The 17,542-nt window shown below is 37.1% G+C and overlaps 2 protein-coding genes across 3 annotated transcripts; one reads left to right on the top strand and one right to left on the bottom strand.

Moving 5' to 3' along the window:
- Window positions 1-273: 273 nt before the first annotated feature.
- acod1 (aconitate decarboxylase 1) lies at window positions 274-16,941 on the bottom strand. Of its 2 annotated transcripts, none has more exons than XM_030124766.1 (5): window positions 16,866-16,941; window positions 5,004-5,165; window positions 3,808-3,897; window positions 3,133-3,332; window positions 274-1,356 (listed from the first exon to the last, which is right to left on the bottom strand). In XM_030124766.1, the coding sequence occupies exons 2-5, from the start codon at window positions 5,079-5,081 to the stop codon at window positions 417-419; spliced, it is 1,308 nt and encodes a 435-aa protein (XP_029980626.1). In that variant the 5' UTR covers window positions 5,082-5,165; window positions 16,866-16,941; the 3' UTR covers window positions 274-416. The 2 variants fall into 2 exon arrangements, with proteins under 2 accessions (XP_029980626.1, XP_029980625.1); XM_030124765.1 differs by lacking the exon at window positions 16,866-16,941 and adding an exon at window positions 5,357-5,377.
- Window positions 9,840-11,384, top strand: kctd12.1 (potassium channel tetramerisation domain containing 12.1). Its single transcript, XM_030124767.1, has one exon. The coding sequence runs from the start codon at window positions 9,845-9,847 to the stop codon at window positions 10,799-10,801; it is 957 nt and encodes a 318-aa protein (XP_029980627.1). The 5' UTR covers window positions 9,840-9,844; the 3' UTR covers window positions 10,802-11,384.
- Window positions 16,942-17,542: the final 601 nt, after the last annotated feature.

Below are 17,542 nucleotides of genomic sequence, written 5' to 3'. Positions count from 1 at the left end.
AATTCAGTGCTTCAGTTTTAGCCTCAGAGTTTGTCATGTCTTTTATGCCTCTCTCAACTCACCATATATTTTTTATTAGTACGTTTTTTTTTTTGTCTTTTTTTAAAATCAATTACTAGAAATTTCAGGTGACCCCATGTGGGGTCCCGACCCCAAGGTTGAAAAACACTGCTCTAAGGCACCATGGTGTAAAGTGAACATAGTAGAAAAAATATCAACAAGCATAAAAAAATAGGACAGAATATAACTATAACCTATAAACACTACCACACTGGGAGGGTGGAATCTAGAGGGGGAAGGAAAAAAACATCAGGAACACCAAAAGGCTATTAAGGGGAAAGGAAATGTTCAGGTACTTCATCTGTGGACAGTGTTTAGTCTCAAAAACATTAACATGTACAGTTCACATGTATTAATTATAGCTCCTCATTCAGATTTCTTGTCATTCTTACATATGATCCCAAAGATGAGCATTCTTGCATCATCTCAATGTTTCCTATTGCATCAATCACTCCTTCCACTCCCTCTGAACTCAGCACCGTAGAGGCATTCGCCCTGAATTTCTCCACCAGGTCGACATGACTCAGTGGCCTCCTCCAGTGGCCGTAAAAGGTATCACACCTGGCCCAGAAACACTGCCCTCCGCTGGTCTCTATCTCCACTTCACAGTACATCTTATCAAAGCTGGCTTTGTTATCATCAGGGGTCTCCACTTTGACCTTTGATAGCAGTTCCTTCAGAGATGTTCTGTTTATTTGTGCCTCGCTGAAAGAAGATACTGTCACTTTATTATCCAACAGGGCGGAACAGGCGTTGAACTGAAACGAGTGCCTGGCCTGGTGCTCAGATGTAGGTAATGGGCAGTTGATGTACTTAGATGGTGGTACTTTGAGTTTAATGCTCCTGATCTGGCTGAGGTCAAAGGTCATGACTGCTTCAAGCTTCGCCCGGGCTGCCAGCGCTGCATCCACAACCCAGTGCATCCCCAGATGAGCAGGGATGCGCTTGAAGGCCACATCCTGATCTTCCAGAATCCAGTTAAAGCCACCAGCAGTAGAATCAGACATTGCATAAGGACTGTAGTCTTTGTAGTAAATCCCAAACCCACAGTCCATATCCAGAATGGCTGGGTTCCCTTCCAATCCCATCTGAGCCAGTTGCGCTGCCTCCAGGCCTCTCCGAGCAGCGTTTCCTATGTGGAGAGGTTTGGTTTGTGTGGCAGTGTTTGCCAAAGGAGCCCCAGCAGAGGAGGCTGCCACAGCCAAAGCGTGACTACACTGTGCAGGAGACAGACCCAGGAGCTTAGCTGAGGCTGCAGCGCTACCCATCACCCCAACCACACTGGGAGGGTGGAATCTAGAGGGGGGAGGAAAAAAACATGAGGAATACCAAAAGGTTATTAAGGGGAAGGGAAATGTTGGGGTACTTAATCTGTGGACAGTGTTTGGTCATAATGCCACTTTATTTCATTGTTGCTCATGCTGCTGCTACATTCACCATCACTTTAAACTGCACTGCTGCTGCATACTGTGGAATTTTATACATATTAAGAAGTTATTTTATTATCTTTTATTTTGTTTGCATATTTTATAGTAGTTTTTATTCTACCCTATTCAACTTTTATATATTTTATTTCATATTTTATCCTTTAATCATCTATGCTACAAAACTGAGATCTGGGTAACTATATTTCATTCTATCATGTACCATTGATCCAATGATGATAAAGCTGAGTCTGAGTCTGGATTATTCAGGATGGTTGTGTGCTAAAAAGGAAAGTGGCATTTTTAGTTGTTTCACTGAAGAGTGATGCTACATTCTACAAACATATTTTATAAAATATGATGCATTCCTGCAGATTAAACTACCCAATAGTATCTAAAAAACTAAAATAGACTTGTAAAATGTCACATACACATGCTGCCACAATAGTATTAACCTAAAACCATAATACATAATGGATTAACACTTGGTATGGAACAAAGCTAAACTCTTTTTAGGTGTATTTTAAAGCATTTCCTGTAGGATGTGTTAAAGAGAATTAGCAACACCGCTTAGTGTGGGGTGTATACTGTTCATTACATTTGTTGTTTTTTAGGTTTTTAAATTTATTTTATCTATTTATTGCTTCTGTTACACTTTGTCACTGCTGCATTTTATGGCTGGACCCTTCAGCAGTCCTGTACATTGATGGATCTGTGTGAATTGTGAAATGTGTCTAGTGTGTAATGTCCTGTTCTTTGCTGCGACCCATATCTGCAAACTGAATTGCCCCCTGGGAATAAAGTGTTCGGAATCTGAATCTGATTCTGATTCTGAGAATCCAGAACATCATACAGCTGGGTGTTTTTAACTGATGTCTTTTGCAGTGAGTTCCATGTGGGATGACAAATGAAAATGCTAAAAATGTTAATATCTTGCTATACTGTGAATATCAATAACCAAATTCAGTTCACTATGTCCCCTTCCAAAGTCTGAAACTGAACACGAAGAGCTGAAAACACAACCATAAATATGAACAAATTGCAAGACAAACCACAAATTCCGATCTATGTTTTCTTCCTGTTAGTTGGAGCTGCTGGTTAGTTTAAACCGTCTGTAACCATTAACACTTTCCTACAGTCTACAGCAAAATTGATGACATAGCCATTCAACTTCCCACAAAATACTGATCTGTGGGTGAAAGCATGTGAATGTGGCTGTTGTGGTTACATATTTCATTTGTGGAGTTTCCTGTTTTCAGTCAAATATCTGTGTAGAATTGAAATATGTTTACAGCTTTCCTGACTTCTGGTAGTTTGTACTAGCAGATATCACATATATCTTGGCAACAGATGCAAATTAAAAGTGGTGTAGCTTTCTTTATTTCTTTTTTTCATAGTCATCTTGTTTACAAGCTTCATGAAGGTGTGTCCAATCCTTTTTTTCCCTTCATACTGTATATAGAGAGCTGACAACAATGAAGTATTGGAGGTTATGGCAACTGGGACTTGTGGTGGACTTTCCTGTCTGAACCAAAGATACCACTAGAGGTAGATGTTGTACCTTTTATCTTTTTAGTGACTCAATCCTCATAACGTTCCGGCTACTCTAGTGGATAGAGGACCTAATTTACTCCACTGAATGTCGTACCTTTTTGGAATGTTGTATGCCTCTCTGGAGAACCTCATGAGTCTGCCTTGCACCTCGATGCCGACGTTGAAGGCGAGCAGCAGGTCTAGTCCAGAGGGCCTGCTGGGTAGTGCTTCTGCCAGGGCCAACAACGCAGGTAGAACAGCCCCAGAAGGATGAGTAGCAGGGTGCCAAGTGTCATCAAAGTCCATGGAGTGAACCTATCATCACACGGTGTGTCAAAAACAGTCAGCATGAGTCAAAACCTTGACATATAGGTCATGTTTATAGTATACAGTCTCGGAAAAAATGATTAGACCATCAAAAGTCATCAAAAACAATGGTTATGCAATCAAGTACTAACTCCTGTGTGTATCATGTGACTAAAACAGATGAAAAAGAAAACATGGAATGCCTAAAAGCACTGTTTTTGGCAGTACAATGCCATAGCTATTGATGTAAAAACTGAAGTGATTTTGGTTATCATCAAGAAAACCATAAAAAATGACTAGATATCAGCTCTTAAATTAAACTTTTATGAGCTATTTTTGTTGTTATCATTATATTTGTCCAAGCAAATGTACCTTTAGTTGTACCAAGCATTAAAATGAACAAGAAATTGAAGAAAACAAGGGCGGTCTAATAATTTTTTCTGTGACTGTATATACTATACAACATATGTTTAACTACACTCACCGCAATACCGTTGACAAAAGCAGCGTAATGAGGGGGTAGACTTGTTCCTGATTTTCCCCAAACACTGCTCTTTTCTTCAGAATGAAATAACTGCAATAAAAATGACAGTATGAAGATGAGCATTTAAGTGTGAAGTTCAGATGTGGTCACAGCTGTAGACTCATAAAGGAAGTTCCAATTTCCATTCAAATGTGTCAAGAATTATATCAATTAACATAACTATTGACAACTATCAAGCGAGATTTCTTATTATAAGTATTAAACACTGCACAAAATAGACATAATGGACAATACCCGTATGTCTCAGAGTAATACAGTGGTAACAAGGCCGACAAAAGCAAAAAAAAAAAACAACCCATAACAAGTGGTGCCAGGCACAACAACCCCTGGCCCTAGCATATATTGAAGCTTATTTTGGCATCAATCCAGCTGATGTCATCATGTCTGTGCATATGCTGCTGCCAGAATATCAGTAAATTGAAACAAAATTGATGTTTTCATAGACATGTGAAATTTCGCCCATTATAAGCAAATAGGAAAAAAAAAAGATTACAAAAATTCATAAAAAAAATTGGAACTTCGATCTACTGTTCCCAAAATGTAATCACATCTATCTTGGGTCACTGGCAATCTACAAACCCAATTTGGTATGAATTCAACTGATAGTTTTGCTGCTACAGACATGTGAATTTTCGCCCATTATAAGTAAATGGGAAAAAAAAGATTTAAAAAATTCAGAAAAAATTCTAACTTTAACCTGTTTTTCCCAAAATGTACTAACATCTATTCTGGGTCACTGGCAATCTATAAACCAAATCTGGTATGAAATCAACCAACACTTTTCCTGCTACAGACCTTTGAAATTTCATCCATTATAAGCAAATAGGGAAAAAAACAGATGACAAAAATTCATAAAAAATTTGAACTTTGATCTACTGTGCCCAAAATGTAATGAGATCTATTCTGAGTCACTGGCAATCTACGAAACAAATCTGCTATGAATTCAACCAACAGTTTTGCTGCTAGAGTGTTAACAACAAAGAAACACACTGTGAAGACTAGTGCATACAGACATTTACAACCCAACTTTTAATTAGTTCCATATGATTATTTTTATGTGACAGTGTAGGTATTAATGTTGTTTATATCTTTTTTTTGTATACAAATATGAGGTTTTCCTCGGCTGTTAATTTTACCTGGCTGTACTTAAGAGCCTTGTTGAAGACAGCTGTCGTGGAGCCTATCAGCCCAACGCCAAGGGTGTCCAGCATCATCCTTTTGCTTCTGTTAATCACACCATCTGTCAGCTGAGAGGTGTTAAGGGCATGGATAGCAGCCCCAAAGCTCTCCGTAATACCCTGGAAAGGTGAAGCAAGGCTAGTCAGTCCTAAATTCTAAGATATTAACCTTCCCATGGTGCAAAAATGTCTGTAAAGGATCCAAGCTAAGAAACTACAATAGGATGGATTTATTTACATTTAAACCCATTTGAAAAGCTGGAAATATGTAAATATAACACAATACATGATGCATGAAAGAGCAACAATACCTTGCGTAGCATTCTTGTATCTCAACCACGTTTTCAACTGACAAAACTTTCATCTCCAGGCGTCTTTTATATGTAAGCATGGTGTGAAGGCTGGATGACGAAAATTTCCAAAGTGGCAAAAACTAGCATGATGAGAAGTAGGAACTTTCACAATGACTGGATGTGTCCTGATTCATTTTCTCCTGGTTTTGACAGTATTCACATCTGTTTGAAAGGACTCTAATCTTAAATATAAAAGAATTAAAATCATCCTGTGTTGACTAAATACTGAAATAGTTTTATTCAAGTATAGTATTTAATTGGAAAGAACTTGTACTTGGATATTCTGCATCTTAGACACACTTAACAATTCTTATATCTTCTTCTCGTCTTGTAAAAATCAAATGTGTTATTTCAATGCTTGCGATAATTCAAGGATGAAATGTTCCTTCATTAATTGAGAAAATTCTTATCCCTCTTACACTACATTAAGCTCTTTAAACTTTCTTGGTTTAGATGGAAAATGTAATGTCACAATACTGAATACAGGGTTTTTTCTGATCTTGTGAAATGTTGACTTTTTATGAGATATGTAGTTCTCACAGAAGAGTGCTCCTACAGCCATATTTTACTGAATATGATCCATTCCTGTAGATTAAACTACCCAACATTACATTAGAAAAAGCTAAATATTTCAGTAAAATACTACATACAAATGAATGCAATTGTAGTATTAACCCATAAAGACCCAAACATCCACCATCGAACAAAACTGTCTACGGATCTAAACTATTTAATACCTGTTGATCCACTAATCCTATCAATACATGTAAATGATTGGTGTAAAATACAGTTTGTCATTTTTCATGGTCATCAGATGTGACCCATTTGGATGTTCAGAGGCTCTGTAGATACCATGGAAACACCATCATCTTCTACAGCATTGATTCACCAGTAAAACCCATGGAGTTTGACAAATGACAGTGGATGGAAACACTGGGTTTATTTATTTATTTATTTTATTTCGAACATGCAAAGAAACTTAATAAAACAAAACAAAATGAAACATTTAAATGGACAGAACCTATCTTCAAGCACATGCAAGTCAGAATTTTGCAATGGTCGAAAAGGAGTAGGAAGAAGTGTAAACTATGTTTATGTTCAGTTATTGGTATCTTTGCTGAAAAAGTTACTTTTTCTTGAGTTTTCTCTGTTTCTGATATAATAACCCTTAACTTTAATCTGAGCTTTTATGAACAGCTACTTGATCAGTGAATTAAATATGCAATAATACCTCATTGTCACTGAAAAAATGCTAAATACAGAGAATAATACAGAGAATAAATAGTGATAAATCACTTAAGAAAGGTTAAATACAGAGAAAAATTCATTTGGGAACTGTCATAAAAGTAGCACTTGATTTTTAACCTAAAACCATCATATAATTGATAAACACTGAAAATTAAGCAAAGCTAAAATATTGTAACATATTACCTGTGGGATATTTGTTAGAGAATTAGAATACAGACCTCAAAGGCTTTGACTAAAACTGTACATCTTTGTTTTTCTACAACATTTCCCATTTTTACTGCACAATAACCACTTTTACTTTTCATACTTTAGGACATTTGGCTTATCTGAATATGTTTTCCCACCGCAGTTATTAAAAAAAAAATACAGCCGTGTGTTTCTAAGGGATATATACAATATAATATGCCCAGGGTCAGCCATTTTAGGAGTTGTATCTAAGAAAGATTTTTTATTTAATTAATTTTTTATTCTATTTTTTTTTTTTCATTTCAAATATAACAAAACCCATAAACAACAAGGAAAAAAAGTTTTAAAAAAAGCATTTGAAAAGGAGCAAGATGAAGTACAACTCATCAGATCAGAAGAAGATCACATAACAGCTGTGGACAAAGATCAACAATCAACCATCAACTGACGTCTTTTGCAATGAGTTCCCTGTGAGATGGCAGACGAGGGAAATTCATGTATCTGCAATGGGAAGTTTTGAACAAGGAAGTGACACAAGATCTTTCAGACAAATGCATGACAAGTGTGTGCCTGGTTCAAAACATCTGGGATATGATATTTTAATGATCTCAAACTGGAAACACCAAGATATTTCAAGATGGCATTTTTTATTTATGCACAACAGAGCTCAATAAATAATTCTGCTGTATCTTGTGGGATTTTTGTGGATGTTGCTCTGACTTTATCAGCATTTATGGAGACTAAATAAATGATTGTGTAAGCCAGCAGGCTCACAAGACCCACAACTATTTTTGTGGCAACTTCCACATAAATTTTTCTCTATATTCAATCTTTCCTAAGTGATTTATCACCATTTATTCTAATATTATCCTCTGTATTTGGTATTTTTGAATGAAAAATTTCATATTCTCTTTATTCATCATTTATGTATATGGATTATTATATCAAAACAGAGAGAGACAACCGGAAAGAGGGAGTTTTTCGGCAAAATATATTAATTTAACATAAAAACAAATGTCTACAACCAGTTTTTTTGTCAAACTAAATGGGTTTTATTAGTGAATCCATGTTGCAGAAGATGATGGCATTCCTATGTTCACTACAGAGCCTCTGAACATCCAAATGGGTCATTTGGTTTTTGGGGTTTAACATATTGTCCTTGGAATGACTGCATTGCACCACATGGCCCTCACGTGTGGAGGTTTGGGAAAATGCATATGAAACCAACATTAATCCAGCTATGCTGCAGAAGGGAACAATAACGATCAGAAATTGATCTAATTATTAGGCACCTACCAATATATTATTTATTAATTTACATGGATTAAAATTTCATAATTTGGTTGATTTTAAAACTGTACAATGATGTGTAAAGTACAAAATAATTTGTTTCCAAATGGTGGTCAGAGGTTGTTGAATGTAGAAGAATAAGTGATTTATTACCATTTATTATAATATTATCCTCTGTATTTTGCCTTGTTTTAAGTAAAAATCATGCATTTTCCTATACTTTCATTATAATTTACTGATCATGCAGATATTCATAACATTTCAGATCCAGTAAAACTTAAGATGAAGGTGGGAATTACACTCATTAATACAGGTGTAATTTTTTTTGACAGTTCCAGACTCTCTGCAAAATAATGTAAATTGTGTATAAAAGAAGTTAACCCATAAAGACCCAGTGCTACTTTTATGGCAGTTCCAAAATGAAATTTTCTCTCTGTTTAACCTTTTTTAATTGATTTATCTTCATTTATTGTAATATTACCTTCTATATTTTACATTTTTCCTGTGAAAATCATGCATTTTCCTCTATTTAATTCACTGATCCTGTAGATGTTCATAAAAACTCAGCTGCTCTTCCGTATTCATATCTCTATGTAACGCTGATATTAATTTTTTTTAACCTTTGATTAGAGGCAAATGCAAGTATTATGTTTGTCAGGGATAGGATTGAAAAGTACAGTGTGGGAAATGCAGAAGATACTTTATATTCATATGAGTAAGATAAGATAAAATGGACACTGTAGGATTTGAGTAACTCCCGGAGATGACAATAATGCAATATTAAGGATGATAGATAGATAGATAGATAGATAGATAGATAGATAGATAGATAGATAGATAGATAGATAGATAGATAGATAGATAGATAGATAGATAGATAGATAGATAGATAGATAGATAGAGAAGAAATCCTTCATCCTCACCAATATCAGACTGACCAACACTTCAGTCAACAGAGGATATATTGTTTTCTCTCTTTTCTTTTCTTGCACTGAGGAAGACCCACATCCTCCAAAGGGATGAATAAAGTTGATCTTAATCTCTATGTGTAAAAAGGATGTGTAGTGGTGCTTGGGAATGGGTACAGTCTGTATGTGGAGTGGAGGGGGTGGGGGGGGCTGGCAGTCCCCAGGGCTTCAAAGAGCAGTTTGGCTGCATTTCCATCAGAGCTGCAATGGGTGTCACTCTTTCCATATTTTCAAGCAATTTCATTATTATTTTAACTTGGAGTCATTCACTGGCAAGACCACTAGTTTGTATGGTTTGTGGGTTTAAAAACACTACAAAAATAATTTCATTATTTCATTAAATAATCATTAGAAGATACATGTATTTGTCAGCAAGGACAGGGAGAACTAGGTCACATGATCATGATCAGGACACTGTTTTTTTTTTGCACATTTTCTTGCAGTTTCTCCTGTTGCTGCCTCCATCTGTGAATTTCCCCATGTGGGATCAGTACAGGTTCATCTGATCTTATTTACTGTCAGTTTGTGTTTCTGTGTGAGCTGTGCACTCACATGCACCAACAGCTTGCATGTTTTTTTTTTCACAACACAGTCATGCAATAGTTAAATGTTAATTTTGCGCTCACTACTCCCCCCCCCCCCCCCGACACACACACACACACACACACACACACACACACACACACACACACACACACACACACACACACACACACACACACACACTCCCCTCAACGCACGCGCTCTCACGCACATGGCAGGATCCAGGCTTCATAAACACGCCGCTGCCACTTCTTCAGTTCACTTTCCACTGATCCCACATCAGTGCAGCGGCTCAGAGAAGATGGCACTGGCCGACACTGAGCGCGGAGTGTCCAACTGCGGCGACTCCTGCGCCCCTTTCTCAGAGATCATTGAGCTGAACGTCGGAGGACAGGTTTACGTGACCAGACACAAAACTCTGATCGCCGTCCCAGACTCGCTCCTGTGGAACATGTTCAGTAAGAAGTCCCCGAAGGAGTTGGCGAGAGACAGCAAAGGGCGCTTCTTCTTGGACAGAGACGGGTTCTTGTTCCGCTACATCCTAGATTATCTCCGAGACCTTAACTTGGTGCTCCCGGACTATTTCCCGGAAAAAAGTCGACTGCAGAGAGAGGCTGACTTTTTCCAGCTGCAGGATCTTGCAAAACGTCTGAGCCCACGGATGAGTAAGGACAATTCGATCAGTGAGGAGATCAGCCAGAGTGACACCGAGGAGGGTGCGCAGCAGTGCGGCTCCTCCGGCGGCATGGAGACTTTACGCACTATGTCAGTGAGCGGAGCCATGCGTTCTCCGTCTCTGGACTCTAGAAAGTCGGGCTATATCACGATAGGATACCGCGGCTCGTACACCATTGGCAGAGACATTCAGACCGACGCCAAATTCAGGAGAGTGGCGCGCATCACGGTCTGCGGCAAGACGTCTCTGGCCAAAGAAGTGTTTGGAGACACGTTGAATGAAAGCAGAGACCCCGATCGGCCCCCGGAGAGATACACATCCCGGTATTACCTGAAGTATAATTTTCTAGAGCAGGCATTTGACAAGCTGACAGAGGTGGGCTTCCACATGGTGGCCTGCAGCTCCACGGGCACCTGCGCCTACACCAGCAATGATCCAAACGAGGACAAAATTTGGACAAGCTACACTGAATATGTCTTCTGTCGGGAATAACTCAAAAATAATGATGTCGTGTTAATGTAAATAAACATTTCAAACAAATTTAGAGAGGAATGTCTTTACGCATAAGAGGGTTACAGCAAAACATTGCCATACATTATCCTAAGAATAGCTGAATAGTCTACAAGTGTTTGTGCGCCTGAGACACCAAATGCTCCCCAAAATAGATCATAGGTAAATGATTTTGACAGTATGTGAAGAGTGCAAATTGGATGTTCAAAGCGTGCAGAGCATTGCTGTAGTTTACACACATCAAAACAGCAAACGCGTGGAAAACAGCAAATGCCATCACCTATTACATCTCATAAAACTGCATGTCAGTGTTTCAGTCATTTCTGACTAAGTGCTGTGTGAACTGAGCAGAATCCAAGAGGAATCCGCCAACTATTAATATTCAGTGTCATTGTAACTTCTAGGCTTTCTTGATCACTTGTTTGGGCAGGTTTTGTATTATTATAATAGGCTCAGATAACAGTTTGATGACTGACATGATTGTAAGTGTATGTGTTTTCTTGGTAGACTTGTATTTGTTAACCCTGTTCAGATGAAATAAACTCTTCTACTGCTATGTTCTACAGAAGTTTGCCAACCACTATATGTTCTTCTTAAAAACTGCACAAGGTCTGCAGTGTTCAAATGGATTGATTGTCATCCTCTACATCCTTTCATTGGTCATTGGAGAATCAAACAAGTAGTCCCAAACAGAGGTACCTTAAGGTCACATCAGCCCTGCTTTAATGCTCAGGATGTTTGCATAACTGAGGTGCATGCAGCAGAAATGTGGCAGTAATTGTCATGTTTGAAACTGACCATCAACTTTCCCGACGTTGCTACTTGTGCATCCCCTATTTTCCAACCTTGCCCTGTTATTAAATTGCACAAGCCGAAACCATCTGAATATAGTTGGCATGTAAATGTGGCAGGAGGATCTGTCTGTACCTATTCATTTTGTAACACAAATTCAGCTGCATGCCTTATGGATGCAAATAGTGCAGCTGTGCACACATGATGTCATTATCATTTCAAGTGTAAATAATGAAAGGGTCCAGCTGCACACAAATAGGAGGGTTCACCATGCCAGGGGCAGTGGATGAATGGAGAGTCGATTGGTGAACCTCAGAGCAGAATTATTTGACTGACCAGTGTACAGCCAGCCGTGGATTATGTGTTTCACTCAAAGCAGACATGAAAAAAAAAGGCCTCAGATTCAGGGTCATGTGTAAGGATTATTGAACAGCAGGGGCTTACAGTGACATAACCTCTGTAGGGGTCCCAGGACATGCTCCCACAGGGAACAGCTCTGATTTTTATGCGCTAAATACATCTGGAACTGTGTTTCAAGTAGGAAATGAAATTATATCTTTTAGAGTTGTTGCGGATATTGGCTTGGAACGAGTTAATTAACTTTACTGTAACTGTAATTATATTGTAAATGACACAGACAGACAGTTTATAATGGACCTAAATAAACAAACAGAACAGCTGCTTTTTTACACTCAACAAAGTAAAAACGGAATATAAGAAACTATCCTCTGTTGCAACTTCTTTTAAAAATAAAAACATAACGCTGTAAAAATGTAAGAGAACACAAGTTTTAGAACTTACGATATGGGAAAAATTCTGACAACATCTCATTTGCCCCCAGGTCAAAATAAAAGAAAAAAAATCAGACAAGGTCATGTTGTTTTTTACGTACTATAATACTACTGTTTAGCTTGGAAAATACACTTGAGTTCAATTTGTTGGAATGACCCTGACTTTCGATCAAAGTTTTCATGCATTTTTTAGATCAGTCTGTCGCTGTTGGGTACTTTAAGACCTTCTACACAATGTTTTATTAGATGCGTCTTCACAATCACATTCCTGAGCTTTCCAGTGGGTGTTAAGTCTAATACTTCTTTCCCCAACTACACACCGACACTGAAACTTCAGTTTTATAAACAAGCAAATTCTATGTCTACTTTATATTTATATATACAAATCAGAATCAGAGTACTTTATTAACCCCAGAGGAAATTATTTAACCCATAAAGATCCAAACATCACTGTCGAGCAAAAGTATCTATTGATCTAATCTGTTGATCCACTAATCCACTCAATACATGTAAATAATTGGTGTAAAATACAGTTTGTCATCTTTCATGGTCATCAGATATGACTCAGAGGTTCCGCAGTGAATGTGGAAACACTGTCATCTCCTACAACATTGATTCACCAGTAAAACCCATGGAGTTGGATCAATGACAGTGGATGGAGACACTAGGTTTATGTTCCGTTAATGATATATTTTACTGAAAAAGTCATTATTTCTTCAGTTTTTTTCTGTTTTCTGAACTTTTATGAACACCTACATGATCAGTCAATTATACGTAGGAAAATGCATGATTTCCGCTGGAAAAAATGCAAAATCAAGAGGATAATATTATAATAAATGGTGATAAATCACTTAGGAAAGGTTAAATAAAGTGAAAAAATAATTTGGTAACTGCCACAAAAGTCACACTGGGTCCTTATGGGTTAATTGAACAGAAATGAACTGAACTGACTCTATTTTGAGCTAGCTGTGAATATACAGAAAACCATGTTTTGCTCTAAAGACTTGAACTGTCTCAGTGGTTTTACAACTGTTTCTATTGTTGGCTCTATCGCTCTGCAGTTGACTACACCTGTTCCTCTTGGTTGGCATATCACAGAAATAGCAACCACACTAACCAAGATGATTAGTCACATAGATCTGCAGTAATTTTTTCTTAAATAAGCTCAAATGAATACTGTTAAAAATGTGTCTCAGCAGCCAGTACAATGTCACACCTCCTTGTTTATGTAAATTATTCCGCGTTGGAAACAACCAAAGCTGGCACAAACAGAATGAGCACAATATTTTTCATAAAACGTGTCCCGACAATTATACCTTTGGTGTGTTTGCATACCTAAGGTGATCAAAGAAATCCAGTCATGGTCAAGGCCAAGGTGAGAAATTATTAGATGAGAATTTTAATAAATGTCATTCTACTGGGACCGCTGCACAGGCTCCTCATTACAAGAACACCAACCTTTGAAAAGAGACTCAAAAGCCAGGCAGATTTCTTTTATGTTTTAGGTCAGAAGTGTGGATGTAGAAAGAAAGTCCTGACTAATAGATCAGTATCAGGCTGAAGAAGGGAAAGCCCTGGATCTGTCCTTTACAGATATCGTGCTGACTAACACCCACATTTACACATAGTATTACAGTATGAGCAATTTCAAGTCTCCAAAACACTCTCTGGACTGTGGGAGGGAAATCTACTTGAACATGTGCAACAAAGGTTGTCGTTAATTGTTGAACAAATTATTCAAGCTGTTTCAACACATGCCCATGCATTCTCATTATGATATGATTATGCTTTCTGTAAACAGGCAGCAGGTTTTCACTCACTATTTTTTCATTGAATAAAAGGAATTAACAGCTATACGTGTTTCATCCAACACTTTAGAAATACCTCATTTCATTATGAGACCGAAGTTCATAATTTAATAATAGATCTGTGAAGAGCAACAGGTAGGCAGCACTATAAATCCCTATTGATGTATGATGGGGAGGGTATTTCAATTGTAAAATAATTCCCCAGGCATAACCATTATTATTAATAAATAAAATTCCAGATATTATGTTGATAAAGACTTTATAATTCCTCCAAATGCGTGTCTGATCTTGATTTCATGCATATAAATCAATCTTGATGACAATGCCATCTATGTTGTGGTTCAGATAAACCACTTTCCGGAGATTGCAGATTTCTCTTGGGTTTTGTGTTGTGCTGCACGAACAATTTTTTTTTCTGCCAAAAAAGTGCAAATTATTTTTGGTCTCAAATAAATGTAAGGCAACAATAGTTTCCTGTCTGAAACACTGAGGGCTATAACTGTGTCAAATAATGTCCCCTGAGGAATAAAAACAGTGAAAGCTTTTGGAATGGACTCATTTGTTGCATTTTTCTGCCGATGTTTGTGTTCTTTATTGCAGATTGTAAAAAGAGAAGACTGACAGAGGAAAAAAAAAAATTATATGTAAATTTTGGTTTGTTTATCATCCTGAATTGATTAACAGCTGAAAAGTCGAACAGTCCTGTTTAATGTAGAAAAATAAGAGGAACAAAAATCAATAAAATTAATCTGAACATGAAGCAATTCTCCTCTTAATCATCCTCTTATGATCAGTTTATGACTTAAAAATCACACCATGACGTGATATTGTAAGATACTATGAAGGAATGATAGTTAAAGTGTGCCAATAGAGATGGTTATTATTGTATTACCTTGGGATGGAAGTGAAATGAAATAAATGGGTTGTCGGAATATTCAGTAAAGTGATAATGCGATAACATAGAAGAAAAGACAAAGGCTGTGACACAAAGTCAGTCACGGACTAGAGTTTAATAAAAAAGGAATAATAGCTTCTGATTGCCAAACATTGTTTCTACTTTCTCTTGTCTTATGTGCTCATCTCTGGAATATTTGTCCTCTCTTACACCCCACTAATGTTTGCATGGTCTGTGTTGAACTCCCTGATGTGAACCTCTGCAGATCAGGAATTATTTGAATTCCATGCATGGGTCCAGGATGCTTTTCAGCTTCCTGAGTTATTTTAGATCAAAGTGAATTTCATTAGCACATCACAACAGTAACTCCAGACCACGAGCTTCATTATTCTAATTACATTCTGACTCATTTTAAACTTCACATTGGGATATACATCAGTCAGTGTTCATGGGAGGATTGCCCTGGTTTTTAAGTCAAAACACAACATTATGATGTTCTGGATTATGACGTTCAGAAGCATGGAGAAAGCCCAGTAGTGAGTGTGTTGGTAGATGATCAAGCGCACATGTTATTTAGCTACTTAACAGTTTCAGCCACAAACAGCTGTTACAGTACAGTGTGCATCATTGTTCACACTGCAAAAATCTAAATCTTACCAAGTGTATTTTTCTCATTTCTAGTCAAAACATCTCATGACCCTTAAAATAAGACATAATCACCTGAAGAGTAACTTTTCAGTGAAATATAATAACTTCTTTTTAGACAATAGATCTCGAAAATCGTATTTCAAGAAATCTTACCAAGATAATTTTCACTTTTTCCACTGGCTGATTTTTTTCTTAATTCAAGATTTTTTTTTTTTGGCTTAATTCAAGCCAAAAAAAAAAAAAAAAAAATCTGTCAATGGAACAAGTGAAAATTATCTTGGTAAATTTCTGGAAATAAGATTTTCAAGATCTATTGACTACAAATAAATTCTTATATCTCACTGAAAAGTTACTCTTATAGGTGATTATGCCTTATTTTAAGCGTGATGAGATATTTTGACTAGAAATGAGAGAAATACACTTGGTAAGATTTTGATTTTTTCCAGTGCATCCTGCAGTAAAAAGAGGTGTATATATGTGTGTTGGAGGGAGTTGTGATTATTGAAAAGTAGCCTTTACACAGCAGGGTAAAAATTCAATATTTTTTTCTTTTACAACCTCAGTCAAAAATATAGTAGAATACCTGCAGTGTAACTCACCGATAAAGAACCATTAAGACTCCCTCCTAGCATCTGTGAAAGATATTTCCACAAAGGAATAAATGAACAAACCGTACGACTAGATAAAATAATCACAACTGTTCCTGAACGAGAGTTTAATATGAGCAGAGACAACAATAACACCTGCATATCGATTTAAAACACAGACATGGCAGGAGCAAAAATATGAGAATAAAAAACAAAAACCCTCTTTCTGCAGATAACACTCCTGCTGGATCACTACCGTTATAGCTCTAACACAAATAACATCAAACTAACTACATCTCACATCAGGCAAATGATGCGGTTGGGGTTACATTGCAAAGAAAATACATGTTATGAGAATTTCTAATGCGTGTTGTGTTCTTATGTTATACTCCTTTTATGTTAGAGAGCTGTAAGACAGTTGCTGATGCCATCGTTTATCAGCAACCTCCCGACTAATGTAATGTGTCCTCATCACCTGAACTGAAATGCTGTTTTATCCATTCACACAGCCATTAAACCACCTACCTTTCATACCAGCTGAGTTCTTTTGAAAATTATAGTCATCAGAAACAAAGATGCTCTTTCCACAGCTGCAATGTACTTCGGTAATAGCTGCCCTATGCCAGGGCCACTCATCTCACATAAAGTTCTCTTATTTGGCCGTTCTTTATGTTCCTAGGGTTATTTCAAATTAGCTGTGTTAGTTGCCCTTTTACGAAAGCAGGGCATTTCTTATCTGTGTGATTGACTTTGGCATTTGTCGGAAAATAGCGTTGAAATTTCTGGGAAAAGGGAGTAAGTAGGCTTTATTTATTTATTTATTTATTTTTCGGAAAGTGACGTCCAAAGCTGGAATTTAATTCTGTTTTCAGATAGGTATCCTACACAGTTTCATGTCTTTGATTTAATTTATGTTTTTAAATCCGTGTGTATGATGTGTTTTTCGCTCAGTCTAGGTGGTTGTGTGTCTGATGTCACCCTGTGAGAATAGAAGTCTACGAAAACAGGGTTACATCTGCACGAATGCGGTTTCCCATTGGTACTTACATGAAGTCAGAGGTTTGGTTATTGTAGCCATTTCTCCAGTTTCAGGTTTTTCCACATCTGGTTTCATTTTTTGGGAAGTGGTTTTTTTTTCTGTGTAGTAAACAGAATTACAGGATACAGAAGAGAAAAAAAAAGAAAAGTTGTTAGGATATCAG

The sequence above is a fragment of the Sphaeramia orbicularis genome, chromosome 21 (genome assembly GCF_902148855.1).
Source record: "Sphaeramia orbicularis chromosome 21, fSphaOr1.1, whole genome shotgun sequence".
NCBI classification, from domain to species: Eukaryota; Metazoa; Chordata; class Actinopteri; order Kurtiformes; family Apogonidae; genus Sphaeramia; species Sphaeramia orbicularis.
Note: the sequence above shows the minus strand (reverse complement) of the source record. Positions and strands in the feature narration are given on the sequence as shown.

Coding starts and splice junctions, on each gene's coding strand:
- acod1 (XM_030124765.1), bottom strand. Junction 3,898..5,003: donor AGGCTCTTAAGTACAGCCAG/GTAAAATTAACA, acceptor TTTTTATTGCAG/TTATTTCATTCTGAAGAAAA. Junction 3,333..3,807: donor CTTTTGTCAACGGTATTGCG/GTGAGTGTAGTT, acceptor GTGTGATGATAG/GTTCACTCCATGGACTTTGA.
- kctd12.1 (XM_030124767.1), top strand. CDS start 9,845: ATGGCAGGATCCAGGCTTCATAAACACGCCGCTGCCACTTCTTCAGTT.